The 20115-nt window shown below is 42.4% G+C and overlaps 3 protein-coding genes across 5 annotated transcripts in view; 1 reads left to right on the top strand and 2 right to left on the bottom strand.

The window, feature by feature from the left end:
• gnpat (glyceronephosphate O-acyltransferase) overlaps positions 1-6344 on the bottom strand; it is a 36805-nt gene extending 30461 nt beyond the window's left edge. The window contains exons 1-5 of the mRNA XM_078541758.1: positions 6148-6344; positions 4417-4608; positions 2547-2723; positions 1602-1731; positions 1337-1464 (exon numbers count right to left, since the gene is read on the bottom strand). Coding sequence (XP_078397884.1) covers positions 1337-1464; positions 1602-1731; positions 2547-2723; positions 4417-4608; positions 6148-6204 — 684 coding nt within the window. The 5' untranslated portion in view covers positions 6205-6344. The remainder of the gene's footprint in view (positions 1-1336; positions 1465-1601; positions 1732-2546; positions 2724-4416; positions 4609-6147) is intronic.
• Positions 6345-6503: 159 nt separating this feature from the next.
• On the top strand, positions 6504-17153 carry fsaf1 (40S small subunit processome assembly factor 1). Of its 3 annotated transcripts, none has more exons than XM_078541756.1 (7): positions 6504-6637; positions 7558-7808; positions 8920-8976; positions 10003-10098; positions 11047-11127; positions 11334-11374; positions 16966-17153. In XM_078541756.1, the coding sequence occupies exons 1-7, from the start codon at positions 6568-6570 to the stop codon at positions 17087-17089; spliced, it is 720 nt and encodes a 239-aa protein (XP_078397882.1). In that variant the 5' UTR covers positions 6504-6567; the 3' UTR covers positions 17090-17153. The 3 variants fall into 3 exon arrangements, with proteins under 3 accessions (XP_078397882.1, XP_078397881.1, XP_078397883.1); XM_078541755.1 differs by having other exon boundaries at positions 7558-7934; XM_078541757.1 differs by lacking the exon at positions 11334-11374 and having other exon boundaries at positions 7558-7934.
• Positions 17088-20115, bottom strand: part of trim67 (tripartite motif containing 67) — a 56362-nt gene continuing 53334 nt past the window's right edge. Inside the window, exon 11 of the mRNA XM_078541754.1 lies at positions 17088-18703. The gene's annotated coding sequence lies outside the window, so the exon portion shown is untranslated. The remainder of the gene's footprint in view (positions 18704-20115) is intronic.

Here is a 20115-nt window from a genome sequence, read left to right as displayed (position 1 = left end):
CCCCTCCTGCACTTCTAATCTTGTCTTTGACAAGCTCCAATGTCTGTATTTGTACAGGGAATCAACTTTAAGATTCTCACAACACATTCAAATCTCTCCACGGATCCCTCCCCCCACCTACTCTTTACACGCATCACCATACCTCTAACACTAACTCAGGCCCTAAGCTCTGGAATACCCTCCCTATACCACTCTGCCTCCCCACCTCGCTTTAAGACATTCCTTAAAATGTACCTCTTTGACCTAGCTTTTGGTCATCTGATCTAATATCTCATGTGGCTCAATGTCACACTTTGTTTTATAATGCTCCTGTGAAATGCCTTGGGACATCCCATTACATTAAAGGTGCTAGATAAGTTGTTGCTATTTCTCATTCTCTGCTCGCCATTTGGCAGCCAGATCTTCATGTACCTTAGTCCCAGCCTCTACAACCCCCTTCATAAGCATCTCCATCTTACCATTTGTCTCACTGCCATCGAAATACTCTTTTCTTCACCATGATTTTGTCCCCCCACCTTGCTCCTCTTCCTTTTCTCCCTTCTCTCTCTATCTACTACCTGTAAAACACCCAGAGACATCTGTATTTAATGTAAGCTGTAGCTGAAATAATTTCCTCAACTATTACTGTTGCTAGTGAGAACACTTCTAATATGTTACAACAGTTATTTCTGTGCTGGTTAGTGGTGGACAAATGCAAATGAACTTGCATTTACAATCACTGATGCATGCAGAAATAGCACATTAAACAAAGCAATGCTCTGTTCATTCTGTGGAATAAGCAGAGTACTGCACTGTTTAGGGTGCTATTTAAATAATTCAATTAAATTTAAGCAATATAATATCGATTTTTTTTAAATTCCAAAGGGTTTTGATGTGGTGAATAAGGAAAATGATTTGCTCAGGTTGGAGGCTCATTGAAGAGCGATAATCGGTTGAAATTGCCAAATTGGTTAGGGAAAAATGTATTTGCATAGAGGGGTGTTGGAGCATGGAATGCTTTACTATAGTGAGGCTATTGCATCTTTTAAGGAAAAAAATGGTTAAAATTTGAAGCTGAAGCAAGGTACAAGGTTATGTGAAGTCAACAGACAGTGGGATTAATTTTAGATTGCTCTAGCAAAGATCTAGCACAGACACAGTGGGCGAAATGGCTTCCTACTGTGCTGCAATCAATGCTTTAAGTTAACACAGGAGGTTAAGATCACTGAACAGCCTCAACAGTGTTACATTTACATGGAAACTTCAAGACAGTATTGACAAGGTGGTAACATGTCAGTAATTCCAATGGAATACCAATTCATCTCTTTAGTGCATCAGTAGGAAACAGAACACTGACCCGCAGAATTGTTTTCACATACTCAGAGAAAACCGCCCAATACAGCTTGTCTCCTCCAAAGGAACGCCGAATGAAAAAAGCACCTGACATTCGCAGCATCTCTCCCACTATTTTCATTCCCAGAAAATCTGTGGATGAAGCAAAATTATATTTCATGCAAAAGTTAAGACCAGAAAGAAAACAGATTTTGTTATTGAGCCAGATTCCAGTGTATACAGTAATTAAACTAATTATGCCTAGCTTCTGCATTAAAACTGATACTTGCCCATTCCAGCAGCAATGACTGGCAAGCAAAGGTCATAGGTGTACATAATATATGATAACATGAGGAAGTCTATGTAGCTGCGATGGCTTGGCAGCAGAACAACTGGGTATTCTTGAATAGCCTGATGTAGCTGAAATAAGAAAACACATTCACAGATCCTTATTTAATACAGATTCCATTTTAAAGAAAAATATCTGTCCTTGCAAAAGCTGTGCACCATTTAACGGAATGTAACAAGCTTAACAAACTTTGTAAGCAAGTGTTGTTTTTATTAGCTACTCCATAGGATTTACTATTAAAGCTGTATTGGTGAATCTCTTGCATCAGGGAACACAGCACAGGAGGGGAGGACTTCAGGTCAGAGACTTTTGTCTATGGAGCGGTAGTGGGGAAGCTGACCATTACTTTCAGGATCAGAGGCTATTGCATCTTGTAAGGAAAAAATGGTTAAAATTTGAAGCTGAGGCAAGAGACTTGTCCAGCAAGCCAAAGAAAGGAGGTAACATTTAGAGGAGAGGGGAGGAGAGAGATGATTTTTCATCACCAGCATTTATATAGTCCCATTAAGATTGAAAATAGGAAAAAAAAAAGGAAACTGAGCCAAGCACAGACAGATTAAAAATGGGTGACCAAAGTTCTGACGAAGGTGAGTTTTAGGGAGCAATGAGGAGGATGGATTTAGGGAGTGAATTCTAGAGGATCGGGCCTGGGCAGCAGAAGGTCTGCCACCCATAAAAATATACCCAGCACGTGACCATCTTCAGCAGAAAAGCAGAGGGAATAGAAACATAGGTGTGTTCAGGGAATTTTAAAACTAAAGCTTATTTCCAAGGTGCTGCATCACACTTAGTGCATTTGTACAGTGATAAATATCATCCGAATTATCTTTCAGTAGTGTGAACAAAACATTAGTACAATGCAAGATCATAAAAATTAGAAACTAACCTTGTGAATTCCTTCTTCGTTCACACGCACTTTCTGGAATAGGGCTTTAAAGATTTTGCTTAGGGTAAATGCAAAGAATCTGACTACAGTTAACCGAAGACCATGTCCCATCTTCTCCAAAATGTCAGCTGCTTCATCGCTAATGATATCTGGAGATTCGCCAGTTTCTTTTGACAACTGATAAAATACAACATTAAAGTGCAATTACAGAGCTTAATGCAAGTAATTTTCCACAGTCCCTTTAAACAGTGTTGCTTGAAACAAGCAACAAACCATTTAGCGTAGCAAGTTCTAAGGACCGAGCTTCAAAGTCACAAAACATATGGCTTTGTATCTGATAAAACAATGCTGCTGATGCTTTCATGTATGCAGATGTCTTTCTAATTGATTTGAGGACCAGTGATATTCACAGTAGTTGTTCCAGAAAGATTGATATACCAACTCTACCACATTCAGTGGAAGATCTACTGCCCTAGAGTCAGTTTTACACATATACACACTGTTCCTGATTCTTAACTACTCTCACAAATGAATGAAAGCAAAAGGATGGTGTGGTGGCAGGAATATCCCAGCTTCTATTGCAACATTGACAGTTCTCTATGGGTGTATTGAACTATGACCACAGCATTAATCCAAAAAGTGGCTTCACTTTACACTAACGCCACAGTTTTAGTATAAATACAACCCAAATCCAGAGATAGGGCCAAAGTCCAACAATGGAGGAAGTGTTGTGAGAAAGTTCAGTGCATGTGCAAACCATAGCTAATTCACAAATTGGAAATTTGTGTAAAAATGCACACTGTAAATACCATGCGAGAAATGAAAGAAAAGTGTAAAAGGAGAGAATAAAAACAAGGAGGAAAAATATCTGTTCATGTCATATTTATATTGCACTGAAGGGTGCAGCACTGGAAATTGTAAAATTTGTGAAAATGGGACACATGCACGCTGAGGCACAACTCCACACAAGTGCACACTCTCAGACACAACCTCCACACACATACGCACTGACTCCCAACTGTCAGTGTGATTTTTATTTAATTCCAGGAAGAAAGGGATTATTTCGGATAGGTGAACGGATGGAAAAGCTGTTTTTTTAAAGACCATAGTTTTTTAAAAAATGATCATTGGGGATTTGAGTGCCACTGGCAAAGGCAGTATTATTGCCCATTTCTAGATGCCCTTGAGGTGGTGATGAGTCATCTTTTGAACTGCAGTGTGGTGAAGATACTTCAACAGTACCATTAGATAGGAAGTTCCAGGATTTTGACCCTAATCAGGATGGTGTTTGACTTGGAAGGAAACTTGAAAGTGTTACTGTTCCCATGTTAAGGATATTAAGATGTGAGAAGAACATGCGAACTTGAATTGAAACAGACACAGGTCATTCCACGACCCAGCTGATGAGTGCAACTTTCTGCTTTTAACCAGACTGACAACTTGAGGTGGCTGACTCATTGCTAAAATGTCACATCAAGGGTTTGCCCAGTGTTGGTAGCCCCGCATATCACTGATAACGAATTTCAAACAGTAGGATGTCATTTAACGATACAGCTTATCATATTTGTGGAATTAAAATTGTTCAATCTATGTTTCCACTTAACAGGTGCTGTAAGATTTTATGATGTAAAATTGCTTGGGGTGACTTATGATTTTTCTCTGCTCCTCTCTGTGGAAGCATCATTGCTTCTCTCACCACCTCCAGAGGAGCCCAGAACCTAAGCTGGGAATTCTCAGCACAAATCTACATAATATCAATCAAAACAGCTGGATTTTGGAAAACCAAACAGATATGCTGCTGCAATCTTATTTAATATTCTACATTTTTAAATGCAAGTAGACCCATCCAAATTCTAACGTGGACCCTTACCTGTTTGATGACATATTGCACTTGGTCAGATTTCAGTACAACGCTCCTGAGAGCACTAGGGGTACGGGGCACAAGATCCTTGTAAACTACTGGAGTGTAGCATCGCATGGCATATCTCAGATCACTGCTGTGTCTGCGCTCTTCCATCAAGTCTTCAAATCCATCTCTTTTATTCAGTGTCATATCCTTCTGCTATCATGCAAGAAATATGATTTTGAATTAAAAAGGTAAAATAAACATGTAGATCCAGTCATTGATTTAAGTTCTACCTAGATTGAAGTAGTTAGCACTGTTTTCCTTGGAGAAGAGAAGGCCAAGGGAGATTTATATAAGGTATTTAAAATTATGAGGAGTCTGGACAGAGTAGACAAGGAGAAACTGTTCCCGCTCTTGTAAAGATTGAGAACAAGAGGGCACAGATATAAAGTAATTTGCAAAAGAAGCAAAAGCAGTATAAGAAATACCTTTCTCATGCAGTAAGTGTTTGAAGAGGAAAAATGCAGAATTATGGGAAGAAGATTGCACTAAGTGAATGGCTTATTCAAACAGACGGTGCAGACATGATGGGCCAAATGCCCTCCTTCTGCACTGTAACAATTCTGAGATTCCATGAATTAAGAGTTCAGACAATCGTATATTCGTAGAACAAATATTCTGTAATTGTTGCACTGTATGGTTCTAAAAAATGAAGGGTAAAATTACAGAAGAGCACTCTGCTGCACTATTAGTTCATTCTGGACTGGTGATCTAAAGGAGGTAAATTTCTTAAATAAACAGAAATCACACAGAGTCCCATGATGCTGGTGCAGCCTGTTCTCATATCCTTCTTGTAAATTACACTTCAAACAAGTACACACCACAAAACTGTTGGCATCTTGCTAATGGTAAAGAAACACTGCACAGTAGTGTCTCAAACACAATGTCATGGGATGTTTTACATCCACCTAAGAGAGCGATGGGTTCTCGGTTTAACGTCTCATCCAAAGGACCGTACAGCACTCCCTCAGTAGAGTGCCAGCCCAGATTTTGTGCTCATGTCTTTAGAGTGGGGTTTGAATCCACAACATTCTAACTCAGAGGAGACAACATTATCACTAAGGGGGGCGACTGACTTAAGTTATAATATCGCAACGACAATCTTGAAATTCAATCCTGAAAACAGATTCCATATTTAGCCTCATTATTGATCCAAGACTAATAGGTATATCATTTCCAAGATTAGGTTTGTCACTACTGAACCAGATTAGCTGGTTCCCAATCTAGCAGAACTTCAGTGACTCTCTCATGATGACAGTCAGCACTAAACAAATCTAAGTGTTTGTCTTTTTTAGTACCTTGGGATAAGTACTTCTTGTCCCTCTTGGGGATGTTTGTTCTCAGCCCTTTAAAAACAGTGCAGATTCTCCATCTATGTTAAAGTTTGAAATCTCCCACCCCCTCCCTCTTCTCAACTCCCCCATCTCCTCTCTCCCCTTCATTGTGGGAAAGGCGTTTATCATCTCCTGCCACAAGTTTCCTAACCTCTGCCTCCCTGAAGTCAGGGCCCAGGAGTTACTTCACCGACCAATGCACTCACACACCCCAGTGCAACCCTCTCTTCACACCATACAAGGTGCAGAGAGTGGGCCTGACACCATCCAGTGGTATAAATAACGCTCACTCTCAGTCAGCCCGGAGCCCCACCATCGCCATGACTGCTGTCAACATCACCCGGAAACGATCAGCACTCACCGGGTACAGAGACTCCACAGCCGGGCTCACCATGCTGACTGTGGCCAAGTGAGACATCGGCGTCTCATAATAGCTGCCCCAGCCTGAGGTCCCGACTAGGAAGAGAGGCTGAAGTGGCCGGCACCCCACCAGGGCCCGACACAACTCAGCACCGCCATGCGACACCAGGCCCAGGCAGGCGAGCGAGAGCGCGCCTCACCCACCGACCGCCGCGGGAGCCCCGCCCACCGCTCAACCGCCGCTGAGGGAGCCCAACCTATCCGGGAGCCCCGCCTACCCGCCACTGGGGGAGCCCAACCTATCCGGGAGCCCCGCCTACCCGCCGTACGGGGAGCCCCGCCCATCCAACGCTCTGCGATCAAGCTCCCGACGTCTGACGCAAAGACGTTGGACGTGTATTGGGTGGTGTGAGTCTGGCCTATGGCGGCCGCCATGGGCGAGAGTGAGCGGATGATGTTGGATGACTTTTTCAACCGGCTTTACCAGTGCGGTATGTGTGGCCTGGTGCTGTGTGTGAGGGAGCGCGGAGGGGGAAATAGGGAAAAAAATTCCCCCACTTCAGGTTCCGTCACCCCTCCCCCACCCACTCCACTGATCCCCACACTTTAGGAAGGAGGTGAGGCTCTTGGAGAAGGTGCAGAGGAGATTTAGCATCTTGCAGGGATGGTGGGGGGGGGGGGGGGTTAGTTAGGTTGGAGAAAGCTGGCTTTGTACCCTCAGAGTAAAGAAGATTGAGGGGAGATTTGATAGTAGTGTACCAGAATTTGACAGATTTATGGTTTGGTGCAGAGAGATGTAATAAAGAACCTTTTTTACTCAGCGAGTGGTAATGAGCTGGAACTCACTGCCTAAGAGAGTGAGGCAGAGATGATGAATGATTTCAAAAGGAAATTGGATGGGTGCTTGAGGGAAATAAGCTTACAGTGCTACTGGAATAGAGTGGGGGAATGGGACTGATTAGATTGATCTACAGAGAGGCCAACATGGATTGGATTTGATGGGCCGAATGGTTGTGCCATGGTGGCTCTGTGACCCATTGCCAGGGCTCTTGGCTCCATCAACAGGTTGCCATGGGATCTTTTACATTCACTGGTGAAGACAGAAGAGGCCTTCTCTGAAAGACACCACCTCTGATGGTGCAACATTCCCTCAGTATGTGTACTGTACTGGAAGTGTTAGCCTGGAATATGTGATTCAGTCTCTGGAGTGAGACTTGAACTCATGGCCTTTGACCAAAGGGGAGGGCAGGTTGCGAGGAGAGAGCTGCTGCTGATCCACAACCAAGTAGCAAAGTGCTTCACTGTCAATGGGTGACTTTGTGAAGCTTTGCCCCTATGTGCATGTGGGGAACTGCACAGCTGTTTTTCTTCATGTCTCTTTGAATGGTATATTCCAAATTGACTATTACAGGAGAAGCTGCAGTGAGTGAAACGAAGAACAAGAGAGGAAAATCAAAGCTGAAAGGGAGAAAATGCAAGCAACACAAGACTGAAGAGCAAACACTCTGCTCAGAGGCCCAGTCTGTGCCTTGCAGCACCGCACTACCCAGAACAAGTGACTCGCTTGCAAAGAAAGCAGCAGGCTCACCGTGCAGGGCTCCAAAGTGTCTTGTCAAGCTGCGTGCCGAGCTTCTCGATTCTGTGGGTGACTGTGCAGTGCAGGTAAAAGCAAAGGGAGACAAGGTCCCCAACAATGAGATTGTCACTGTCGGCGAAAAGAAGCCAGTAGAAGTCATAACCTTTACTGGTTCTCACAAGAGAAAGAAGCTGGTTACGGACGAAGACAAAGTAAGCTTCTGAATTCCTTTAATTCCAATAACACATCCCTTAAAAAATACTGGGCAAACCTATCGTCCTCTGATCTAATTTAGTAATTACACTGGAAGCTTTCACAGCCACGTTACACAGGTTGTCTTGTACTGTTAACCTGTTCTTGTTTTTTCTTTCTCTGTGTGTCTTGAGTGCCAATTGTTTCCTGTCTGTCTTTTGCTATTTCTGCCTGCTTTAAATGGTAAATCTTCACCAGTACAGAAGAGGTTCCTAACCTGCATTCTTGTTTACATAGGGGGATGTGAAGGAGTGTGAGATCTCTCTCATATTTTCTGGACAAGTCCACTTGTTGACACATGTCTTGTCTAATCTTAGTCACTGCTTCCTGGCGTTGTGGATTTCCAGATTGTGTTGCTGATTGTAGCATGATATGGACCATGTATGACACCAGGTGCCAAGAAAGCTAGGCCTGGATCCATGTACGGTCCTTGTGTCACAGCATATCATGCACTACTTCAGGCTGATCAGATAAAATTCCTTATGGTTTGTGTTTTAAAGGATTCTTGTGCTGACGGAAATGAGAGAATGAATAGAAATGACCCCTGTCAGGCCATCTCTCCCATCAGCAAGGAACGATTCCTTGGATCATGTTGGTGCTTCTCTAAATCAACCTTCTTCAGTTACTTATTCAACAACCTTGTTAGTGGCTGGTTCCTCTCGAGGGTAGAATGATTGACATTGACGAAGTTTCTGGGACCCAGTAAATATCTTATCTAACTTTCACCCATTGTCCTGCCACCCCTCACACTGTTGTTTCCCCCCAACCTCCCCTCACTCTCCTCCCTTCTCTTACTGTCTCTGTCACTTGTTTTTGTTTACAGGTTTTGAGGGGGAGAAGGTTTACTCTACTTTCAAAGCTGATGTGATTACTATTATAATGATGGATTTCTGCTTTGGCGCACTTCAATTTTTAATTAATTAGTTTAAATTTTCATATGTTCAGGTGGAAGAAACTGTTGAGCAGAACAAGGTGAAAGAAAAAGTGTTTAATTTGGAGAGGGTAAGTCTTGTATCAGCCCCTTTATTCTAGAATACAGACTCTATTAGAACAACGTTCTCTGCAGAAACACAGTGAAACCTCGCAGACGTACCCTAGTTGTTGTGTGCCCCCTGATGGTCCACAGGCATGGGATGATAGCACCAACATTGCTGGCCTTTGGGTGGGCTGAGTGGTCTAAATGTAATGTCCCCCATGATGAGCAGCTCTGTGTTCTGACCCTTGTGTTGTTTTTAAACTTAATAATTGGCAAAAAGAACAAAGGTGAAATGAGAATTTATTTTTACACAATGAGTTTTTATGATCTGGAATTCACTATTTGAAATGGAAGTGGAAGCAGATTCAATAACTTCAAAAGGGACTTTGAAAAAGAAAAAATTTGCAGGACTATGGGAAAGAGCAGAGGAGTGGGACTGCACCGGTATGGTGGGCTTAACAGCATCCCTCTGTGCTGTATGATTCTATAATGGCTAGCCGGCAGAGGGGTGGAAGAAACTATACAGCTTTCTGAAGACTGGTTTGGTAAAGGCCTGTATGTAGCTGTACCAGGGTCCCAGGTTCAGTTCTAGGTCTGTGACGGATTTGCTGCTCTCAACCATAGAGAGTTGCTGCAATTTACTACTTAGTTCTGTGGTGTACGTGTGGTTGTTGTGGAGGAGTAATTTTGGACATGCACCCACTCCTGATCACTCCCAGTTACTTTGGCTGCAAAACTTGCTTGTATTGTGTTCTCATATGGATGGCATTGTGCTTGCTTGGTTTTGCACCCCATGGTTGACTAGTTCACCCAGGCTCGCATGAGAATGATGACCATTTGGGTAAAAGTATGCCCAAATTCTAAGTTGTGCATGATCAAGAATGAACATCAAGGTGCCTGTCAAGTAAAAAGGACAGCTGATCATTTATGACATACTACTTAACATTATAAGAGATCATCATCCTAATGGGAGTCACTGTCTCTCAGCAGGGAAGACAACATTCAAAATAAGCAAACCAGAGGCTCATTGTTTGTGCCTTTTTTCTTTACAGGCCCGCCTGGAAGTGCACAGATTTGGCATCACAGGATACAGAAAAGAACAGCAAAGAGTGTTTGAACAACAGCGAGCTGTTATGCTTGGTGCTAGGGTATGTCACATTGATTACACTTTCTGAACAAATATTTGTAAATAATCTGCTGCAGTTCCCAAAATGACTCTTTCTTCCTATATACAGTTTGGCTCAGAGATAAATGTATTTAATATGTTGGTATCTGCTCTTCACCCAGTTTTTAAAATTTTCAATAAAACAGTAGAATAGAGTGTATGTACCCTTTACCCTGGCACTCTGGTCTGTCAAGCTCAGGCAGCTCTTTCCATTTGTATTTCCTATTTGCTGCTTTGTCCTCTTTCAATTTCATGGAGGTTTGGAAAGAGCTGTGGCCTCATTGTCAGATGAATCACAAATTAAACAGTCATATCTTTTAGCAACGACAACTTAGAATATGGGCAAATGGGGACATAGATTTGAACTCTTTGTCACTACCTCCAGCCCTAAGGTTCTATAGTGGTGGCCCATAGAGACAGAAAGCTTGCACAGCCCCTTGCCTCCACCACTCCACCCCCCCATTATCCCTAGGAGTTGTTTATGTATGCAGGCCTTGTGTCTGCTTATTCTGTTCACTATGTTCAAGCCCCATGACAGACAGTTGAGCACACAATCCAGGCTGACACTCCAGTGCAATGCTGAAGGAATGTTGCACTATCAGTGGTGACATATTTTGGAAACATTAAACAGAGGCCCCATCTGCTCTCTGATGGATCCCACAATATTATTCAGAGAGGGGGAGGAAAGTTGTCCCCGCTGTCCTGTATAAAAGTATCCTTGATATAATGTACTCACTTTTATTCACGCATATAGAACCTTCACATGGTACCCGTATGTAAGAAATTTACAAGTGGGGGACATGTAAATGACACATTAAAATTTGCGCATTGTACTTGTGTATAGGGAATTCATACATTACAACTGTAGTAACTGTTTGAATTTGAAAATCACAGCCTGATGTTTCCATTTTACCATTTGTTTCTGTTTCAGCCCCCAAAACGTGAATATGTAAATTACAAAAGTTACCAGGAAATTATGAAAAATAAAACCCCAGTGAAACCTATGGCAACGGTTGGTGCTGTTTTATCTAATAACATGTCTTCAGCTGAGTGTTTTTATGTTGAACATTTGTCAGACATTGCTCTACACGAGCTTCTGAGCCTGGTTAAATAACAACCCTTAGGGTCTTGCTGATTTGTGCTGTTTATTGGTTAAGAGACGTCTTGCAACACATTTATTCACTCCTGTGTTTCTAAATCTTTCCTTTTTCACTTTAGAACTCAAAATCAACACTTCCAAGGAGAAAGAAAGAAGAAAGGTGAGTTAGTTATGTTACCAGCGGGGTATGGGAGAGGGTGAATCTTCAGTGCTCTTATTTAAAATTGTCTACTTCGGTCTCATGGTTTTTCTCCAAAATTTAATGTCTGTTGTCTGTCTCTCTTTCATTTTCTCCCATGATGCCACACACCCTCTCAAAGTTCATCTCGTCTCATCCAAGAGATTCATTTCATGTTCCCTCAATTCCCATTTAACTTCTGACCACTCAACTTCTCTCCCTCATTCGAATGCTAGCAGATATTGTAAATGGCTCACTGTCCTCAGGCAGTGTTGCCTCTCTTTCATAACCACCATTATCAACATGCTTATACAGATGCACTGATAACAGCCAGCTCTGCCTCTACATTATTAGACTGCGCTTTCTTCCAGCTAAATGTTTGGATGACCGAAATTCTTATAAAATTGCCACCGACTCCATTCCTCTTCCTGACTATCAGCAGGTGAACTAGATTGTCTGCAGACTCAGCATCCAGTTCAACCCTTACCTGAGCTTTAAATCCCATGCCCTCTTCATGTGTTGCCTTTTTAAAAAAAATTATTTGTGGGATGTAAGCGACGCTGGCAAGGCCAGCATTTATTGCCCATTCCTAATTCCCCTTAAGATGGTTGTGAGCTGCTACCTTGAACCACTGCGGTTCATCAGGGTGTAGGTACACCCGCAGTGCTATTGGGGAGTTCCAGGATTTTGTCCCGGTGATAGTGAAGGAGTGGCGATTATAGCTTCAAGTCAGGATGGTGTATGACTCAGAGGGGAACTTGCAAGGGGAACTTTTTCTTCTAGGTGGTAAAGGTTGTGGGTTTGTAAGGTAATGTGGCAGGGCCCTTGGCGAGTGGTTGAAGTGCATCTTGTAGATGGTACACACTGCTACCACTGTGGACCGGTTGTAGGGGGAGTGAATGTTTAAATTGGTGAATGGAGTGTTGATCAAGCAGGCTGCTTTGCCCTGGATGGTTTCAACCTTCTTGAGTTCAATCACACTCCTGACTTGTGTCTTGTAACTCTTTTGGAGTTAAACAATTAAACTAAATGAACAAAATAAGGGATAAAATAAACACAGCCCATAAGTAAGGTCAGCTGTAAAACCAAGGACAAAGTTTAAAGGAAACTTACAAACATTAAACCAAAATGTGATTAAAGGGGTCGATAAAACACCCCAGTTCCCACGGTGCCCACCGGGCATGGAAGGCCTCGAGAGTGCCGGCAGACACTGCGTGCTTCCTCTCCAGGGACACCCGGCTGCGAACGTAGCCGCAGAAGAGGGCCAAACAACCGGGCGGGACGACCCCCTCAATCGCCTGCTGCCTGGACCTATTAATGGCCAACTTGGCCAGGCCCAGGAGCAGGTTCACGAGGAGGTCCTCCTCCTTCCCGACCCCTCTCCGCACCGGGTGTCCGTAGATCAGGAGTGTGGGACTGAAGTGCAAACAAAACAGTAATAAAAGGTTTTTTAAATAACTGAAAAGGGAGTGCAGCCTACCGCACCCTACATAAGCATGGTCCATGGACTCCACAAGACCACAAAAAGGGCAGGTGTCCTGGGTGTCTGTGAACCTACACATTCTCCAATTGTAGGGGACTGCTGCGTGCAACACCCTCCACCCTAGGTCCCCGATGAAAAGCGGGAGGACACCTCTGTAGAGGGCCTCCCAATGGGGACCTCCGCCGCCGGACGGCAACAAGGCACGCCAGGGCGTGTCCGGGCGGCGGGCGAGGGTGAGAAAATGAAAGGTGTGCAGCAGCAGTCCATACAGAAAGCTCCTCCGCACCGTGCCAAATGACACGGAGGGCATGTCCCCGAGGTGGCTCATATTGCGGGGCACTGGCACCCGAGGGAGGGCTCGGGGCTTGGGGCCAATGTGGAATTCCGTCCAAACAGGGGAACGTTCAGGCGGAAGACCACCGCGCACCTGGGCCATCTCGAGACCTAAAATTACGTCGGCTCCGAGCACGACCGTCCTTAGGTCTCGGATGGCATCAGCCGCGAGCCGGACACTCTCAGACGCACGACGTGCCAACTCCTGCGGGAGCATCCAGCCCACTCCTCCGCCACCCAGCACGTCCCCGATCCTGGTCACCCCGGCAGCCACAGCCCTCCTCTCCGCCAGCTACTGAAAAGGACGGAGGGACGGATTCCTGAGCAGTGGCTCTCTGACGATAGCCGCCACTTCTGACGGGGGAGAACTCTGCGTCGTGAGGCGACCATGTTCCAGACTTTGATCAGGTCCTGGTAAAAGGCGGGCAACGCCTGCAAGGAACCACCAAGGCCCCTCTGCTCTATAAACAGGAGCTGCACGTCAATTTTACAGACTTTGGGAAGTTAGGAAGTGAATGACTCGTTCCAGCCTCTGACTTCTTGTGGATACAGTGTTTAAATGTTTTTTACTCGTTCATGGGATGTGGGCATCGCTGGCAGTATTTATTGCCCATCCCTAATTGCCCTTGTTTTTCATTTGGCCTTTTTAAGAGTCAACCACATTGCTATGGGCTATGGGTCTGGATTTACATGTAGGCCAGACCAGGTGAGGATGGCAGATATCCTTCCCTAAAGGACATTAGTGAATCAGATAGGTTTTTATGACAATCGATAATGGTTTCATGGTCATCATGGTTTCATGGTCATCATTAGACTTTTTAATTCCAGATATTTATTGAATTCAAATTCCACCATCTGTTGTGGTGGGATTTGAACCCGGGTCCCCAGAGAAACCCTGGGTCTCTGGAACTCTAGTCCAGTGACAATACCACTACACCACCACCTCCCCAGTTCAGTTTCTTATCAATGACCCCAGCATGTTAACAGCAGGGGTTTCACAATAGTAATGCTGTTAATTGTTAGGGAGAGATGGTAATTGCCTGGCACTTATGAAGCATGCATGTTACCTGTCGCTTATCAGCCTAAACCTAAATGTTGTCCAAGTCTTGCTGCATGCGGGCACGGATAGCTTTGGTATCTGAAGAGTAGCGAATTGTACTGAATACTCTGAAATCATCAGTGAACACCCCTATTTCTGACCTTATAATGAAGGAAGGGTCATTAATGAAGTAGCTGAAGATGGTTGGGCCTAGGACACTATCCTGAGGAACTCTTGTGATGATATCCTGGGACTGAGATGATTGACCTCTAACAACCACAACCATCTTCCTTTGTGTTAGTATGGCACCAACCAGTGGAGTGTTTTCCCTCTGATTCCCATTGATTTCAGTTTTGCTAGGGCTCCTTGATGCCTGCTCCTACTCCTGCTCCTAATTCGTATGTTCATATGCCAAACTTAGTCAAATGCTGCCTTAATGTCAAGGGCAGTCATTCTTATCTCATTTCTAAAATTCAGCTCATCCATGTTTAGACCAAAGTTGTAATGAGGACAGGAGCTGAGTGGTCCTGGCAGAACTCAGACTGAGCATCAGTGAACAGGTTATTTCTGTGTAAGTGCTTCTTGATAGTACTATCAACAACACCGTCCGTTACTTTGCTGAAGATAGGGAGAGACAACTGATGGGGTGGCAGTTGGCCGGGTTGGATTTGTCCTGCTTTTTGTGGACAGGACACATCAGGGCAATTTTTCATTTTGTTGGGTAAATGCCGGTGTTATAGATGTACTGGAACAGCTTGGCTAGGAGTGTGGCTAGTTCTGGAGCACAAATCTTCACTACTACAGCCAGGATGCTGCCTGGGCTCTGTAGCCTTTGCAGGATCCAGTGCCTTAGGTCATATTTTGATATCAGTTGGAATTGATCAAATTGGCAGAAGACTGGCATCTGTGATGCTGGGGACATAAGGAGGAGGCTGAGATAGATCATCCACTCAGCACTCCTGGCAGAAGGTGGTTGAAAATGCCTCAGCTTTCTCTTTTGTACTGATGCGCTGAGCTCCGCCGTCATTGAGGATCGGGATATTTGTGGAACAACCTCTTCCAGTAAGTAGTTTAACTGTCCATCACTATGAAAGACTTCAGAGTTTTGTTCGGATCTGTTGGTTGTGGGATCATTTAGTGCTCTCTGTAGCACACTGTTTCCACTGTTTTGCATGCATGTAGTTCTGTGTCATAGGTTTTTGGGTATGCTTGATGCTGCTCCTGGCATGTTCTCCTACACTCCTCTTTGAACCATGGTTGATCACCTAATAATGGTAGAATGAAGGACATGCCAAGCTATGAGGTTAGATTGTGGTTGAATTCAATTCTGCTGCTGATGGCCTGCAGTGTCTCATGGATACCCAGTTTCAAGTTGCTAGGCCCGTTCTGAATCTATCCCATTTAGCATGTGGCAATGCCACACAAAAAAATGGTATGTGTCCTCAGTTTGAAGATGGAACTTTGTTTCCAGAAAGACTGTAGTGGTCATTCCAATACTATTATGGCATCTGCCAGGTAGGTTCATGAGGATAAGGTCAAGTAGTTTTTTTCCTCCTGTTGGTTCTCTCACCAGCTGCTGCAGGCTCAGTTCAGCAGATATGTCCTTTAGGACTCAGCTCCCTTAAAATGTCACCCTTGGTTCAGTGGGTAGCACTCTTGCTTCTTAATCAGAAGCCCCACTCCAGAGTCTTGAGCACATAATCACGATTGAGACTGTAATGCAATACTGAGGGACACTGCACAGGTGGAGGTGCTGCCTTTTGGATGAGACATTAAACCAATGACTGGTCTGCTCTGAGGAGCAGTGGAATGCTTTCTCATGTCCTGGCCAATACTTACCCCTCTGTCAAAATCAAGAAAACAGATAATCTGGTCACTTATAACATTGCTATTAAATGGGATCTTGCTATGCACAAAATGGCTGTCATGTTTCCTACATTATAATAGTGATTACACATAATGGGTTGTAAAGCATTTTGGGATGTCCTGAGGCCATGAAAAGGAATTATATAAGTGCAAATTATTTCATATGCTGAATACCTACTTCTGCGTCGCTAACTTTTCTCAGCTCAGCCCGTTTAAAACTTTCATCAGTAATTTCATGGGCTCCAACCCCATTGCTGTCCTGACCACCATCCCATTTTCTACCTTCATAAGTATAAGAACACAAGAATTAGGAGCAGGAGGAAGCTCACCCAAAGCTCTGCTGCACCAAGTCTTGCTCACCCATCATTTTTGTCTTCTTTGACATACATTGGCTCCTAGTCTCCCAAGGCCTCATATCTCATCCTTGTGTCTGCCCCTATGACCTTTCTCTGAAACGTGCTTTTCCCTATTGCCCCTTGAAACCTTTATTCCTCACCATTGGTGACTATGCCTTCAGCTTTCTCAGCCGCATAACCTGGAATTCTCTTCCAAAAACACAGTCTCCCCACCTCACTGTCCTCAAAAAAACCAACACATCGACCAAGCTGATGGCCACCTTTCTGATCACTCCTCCTTTGGCAGATTTTATTTTCCTCTTGCACCTTCATGAAGTGCCTTGGGGGTGCTCTTCTACATTAAAGTCGCTCTAGAAATCAAGTTGCTCTTAATTCAAGATAATTAACCCGAGTTGATGAGACAATCCACCAATATCCTTTGCTGCATAGGAGTGTCAAGTTGTGTGAAGAATTGACTTTAACCTCTCCAAAATTAACTGGGATTTGGTTTCTACAGGAGGAACAAGAAGTCTGAAATAGTCCCTACTGGACAGGTGGGACGATTTAAAAACGGAGCGCTGATTCTCAGTGACAGTGACATCAAGGGAATCAAAACCAGAGCCAAGTCAAAACATATGTAAATTTTGTACAACTTTCAAAAATAAGTTTGATTTTAGTCACAAAATAAATGTTTTATTTTCAGAATGCAGCTTTCAGATATGCTCAGTTGTGTCTGTTTTTGTTGCACTGTTTGGTTCCAGGGATACCTCAACTAATTTTGGTGATTTAAGTATCAAAGTTGCTACATTTGTGATTTAATTTTTGTTTCACCTCTGTAGTAAATGTGATCAAACTGCACAATGCAGGTTCATCCGATCATCCAAATGGAATGTAATTGCCAGGAACTGTAAGCTTAAAATCTGCCCATTCTTTCATTACTGGAGGGAATGGAGACTTCAATACCTCAAAATAAGTTGAGAGTTTAGGCCCTTTCTGCTAAGAGTTTCAAGTGATGGACATTGAAGTACAGAAAAGAACAACCAAACCTAAGGCTTCTGAGCTAGGAGGAGAGATTGAAGAGTCTAGGATTGTTTAATGTGGAACTAGTTTGCCCTTAACTACTTTTCAGAGGATGGTGACTACCCAAGAAGACAGAAAACAACTGAATAGATATTGCAGGGGGTGGAGGGCAATTGAGAATTATTAATCTTTGGGATAAGACAATGATCTTTTTATTACTGTTTTCCTAAGTTTCCCTCTCCCTGATATATTGCATCACTGGAAATGTCCTACTTTGTAAATCTGACAGCAAGTTTATTGTAAAACCTCAGATTAATTTTATAATGAAACTTGAGTCAATGTAAATTGTAACAATACAGATTTATTCAATTAACATTTATACTGAATACACACACTATTTTTGGCACATCACAATTTATGAACATGCAACTATAAGTGTACAGGACAGATATTCACTGTGTTTATGCAATATCTAATTTGAGAGCATTGAGTAGACAGTAACAGAATATTGTGTATAAAAACAAAAAAAAATACCAAACTATCCAGCATAGATAAAAAAGTTTGAATTCTGAGGAAATACCTGCTAGTCATAACAAAAAGAATCCGCGGACCAGCCGCTAAAGTTCCTGATGACTGGATTCTCATTTAAAGAGATTTTGATATAATAGATGGAACCCTTAGTGGAGAGAGCTCATCAGTTTCTAACCTCAGTGTGACCTGGACCATTCCCAAGTCAATGAAGGTAAAATACAAAACACAGTACTGAATTGTACTTTCTTACAAAAACGTATTGTGCTCTCACAGTTTTAGGAATTTCCATCTATGCACAGGAGGTTATTTCATGAACTTCCTAGCTGTCTCAGATGTTATTTGTGCATGAGGCTTTTTACTCCATATGGGAGCACCTCTGAACCCCTAGTTTCTATGGCGCAGAGTTGAAATTTAAAGCTGCACAAAACAATATATTATTTTCATGAATATTTTGTTTAATAAAAGCACATTCCAGTTAAGAAATGGCAAAAAATAAGTTGAATTTGAATGTGCTTAACTTACTAACCATTTCAATGCAAAAATGGTACATCCAGATAGTTAAGTTGATTGAGAGAAGCATGGGTCCATGTTGGTAGATGACTCTCACACAGGTACTATGCTTAACCAGCTCCCAAGTTGTGAGCAACGTGTACAGTTTCACTTTGTCAAGATGAGCATAGTCAAATCAACAAGTAAATATTATTCTGAAAAGTAAATATGCAGTAAGTAGCTTCACTGTACAGGGGCACATGATTACAGAAAACAAACATCAAATATTCAAGTTAAGAACACGGTCTAGTACTTTTAATTGGGAATAAGATATGCACTTTTTAAGAACAATCTTCTCTATCATTGCATTTAACTCTTATCAAAGAGGATCATTTGTCATTATACTCTACCTAAGTTATTTCATTAGGAATATTGGGACTTCTCCAAAAGAAAGCATATGGTCAGAGTTTCAGCAAAGTGCCTGTGAGAGTTCAACATCCAACAGATAAACTGCTGATTTCATTTGGGGGAAATTCTGAGTGGCGACTTTATTGCATCCAATCTAATTTTCCAGACTGGAGCAATTTTGAGCTCTTTAATCAACATTTCTAAATGTAAAATAAATTGTGTCTTGTAGTTTTAACATCTATAATTGAGACAGGTTCTCTTACACTCAAGGCCAATAAGCAAGAGCAGGGAAACAAGTTGCCAAAATTTCCACTGTATCTGAAACCTAGTATTGTTAAGCTTGCCAGTGAATAGATACTTTCCTACTCCATGAGTCTGCTGTCAAACCTAGTTTTAAAATTGTAACATTTAAACAACCATACATTAATAACCAGCACAGGTATCAGATGCAATATTTTTATAATAATTAAGTTAAAATGTTGACAAAATAAATTAAACATGTACCTTACTAAAATCTGACATTTTAAACAAGTACCAATAACCGACCAGCTCTAAGCATTTCATTATAGGCATTTAAGGTGCACATCACAAGAAAAGGAAAAGGACAAATGATGAGTGAAAGTTCTGAGTCACTTAATAGTTACTAAATTTTCACTTAAATGAGAATGCATAAGAATAAGATTGTTGAATTATCATCTTCCACTCATTTGAGCTGTACCTAGAACTGGGTGACTGAAAAAAATCAACAGCAATGATAACTAAAAGCTTAAGAAATCCACAAAGATTCCAGATGTATTTGTTTAATACTGCTTCATTAACAGATTGTACTATTATATAAAACTTTGTATTACAATCTTTATAATTTGTGTTTAGGAAACACCATTATTTAGTAAACATATTCAGAGAAGAGTATTCGTCACCATAATAAAGGTTGGCAGTGGTTCAGCTGGTAAACAATGCCACTGTACCTGTTAGTGCTGTCTATCCTGCTGCATAGTGAGCCTATTTTCTTTAAAACCATTAATACTGATTACAAATAGTTTGTAAATACATAAAATGATCTGCTCAATAATTTATGACAATACATTCAAAACAGACTTCGTTACAAAATAACTTGTGATATTAAAAAATTGACAATTTTACTGGTTTAAAAAATCGAAGTTTATATACTCGTCAATAAAGAGTTTAGCAGCCCTGCTTTAAGGAAATTGCATTTAAA

Source organism: Cetorhinus maximus, chromosome 5 (assembly GCF_964194155.1).
Source record: "Cetorhinus maximus chromosome 5, sCetMax3.hap1.1, whole genome shotgun sequence".
Taxonomy (NCBI): Eukaryota; Metazoa; Chordata; class Chondrichthyes; order Lamniformes; family Cetorhinidae; genus Cetorhinus; species Cetorhinus maximus.
Note: the sequence above shows the minus strand (reverse complement) of the source record. Positions and strands in the feature narration are given on the sequence as shown.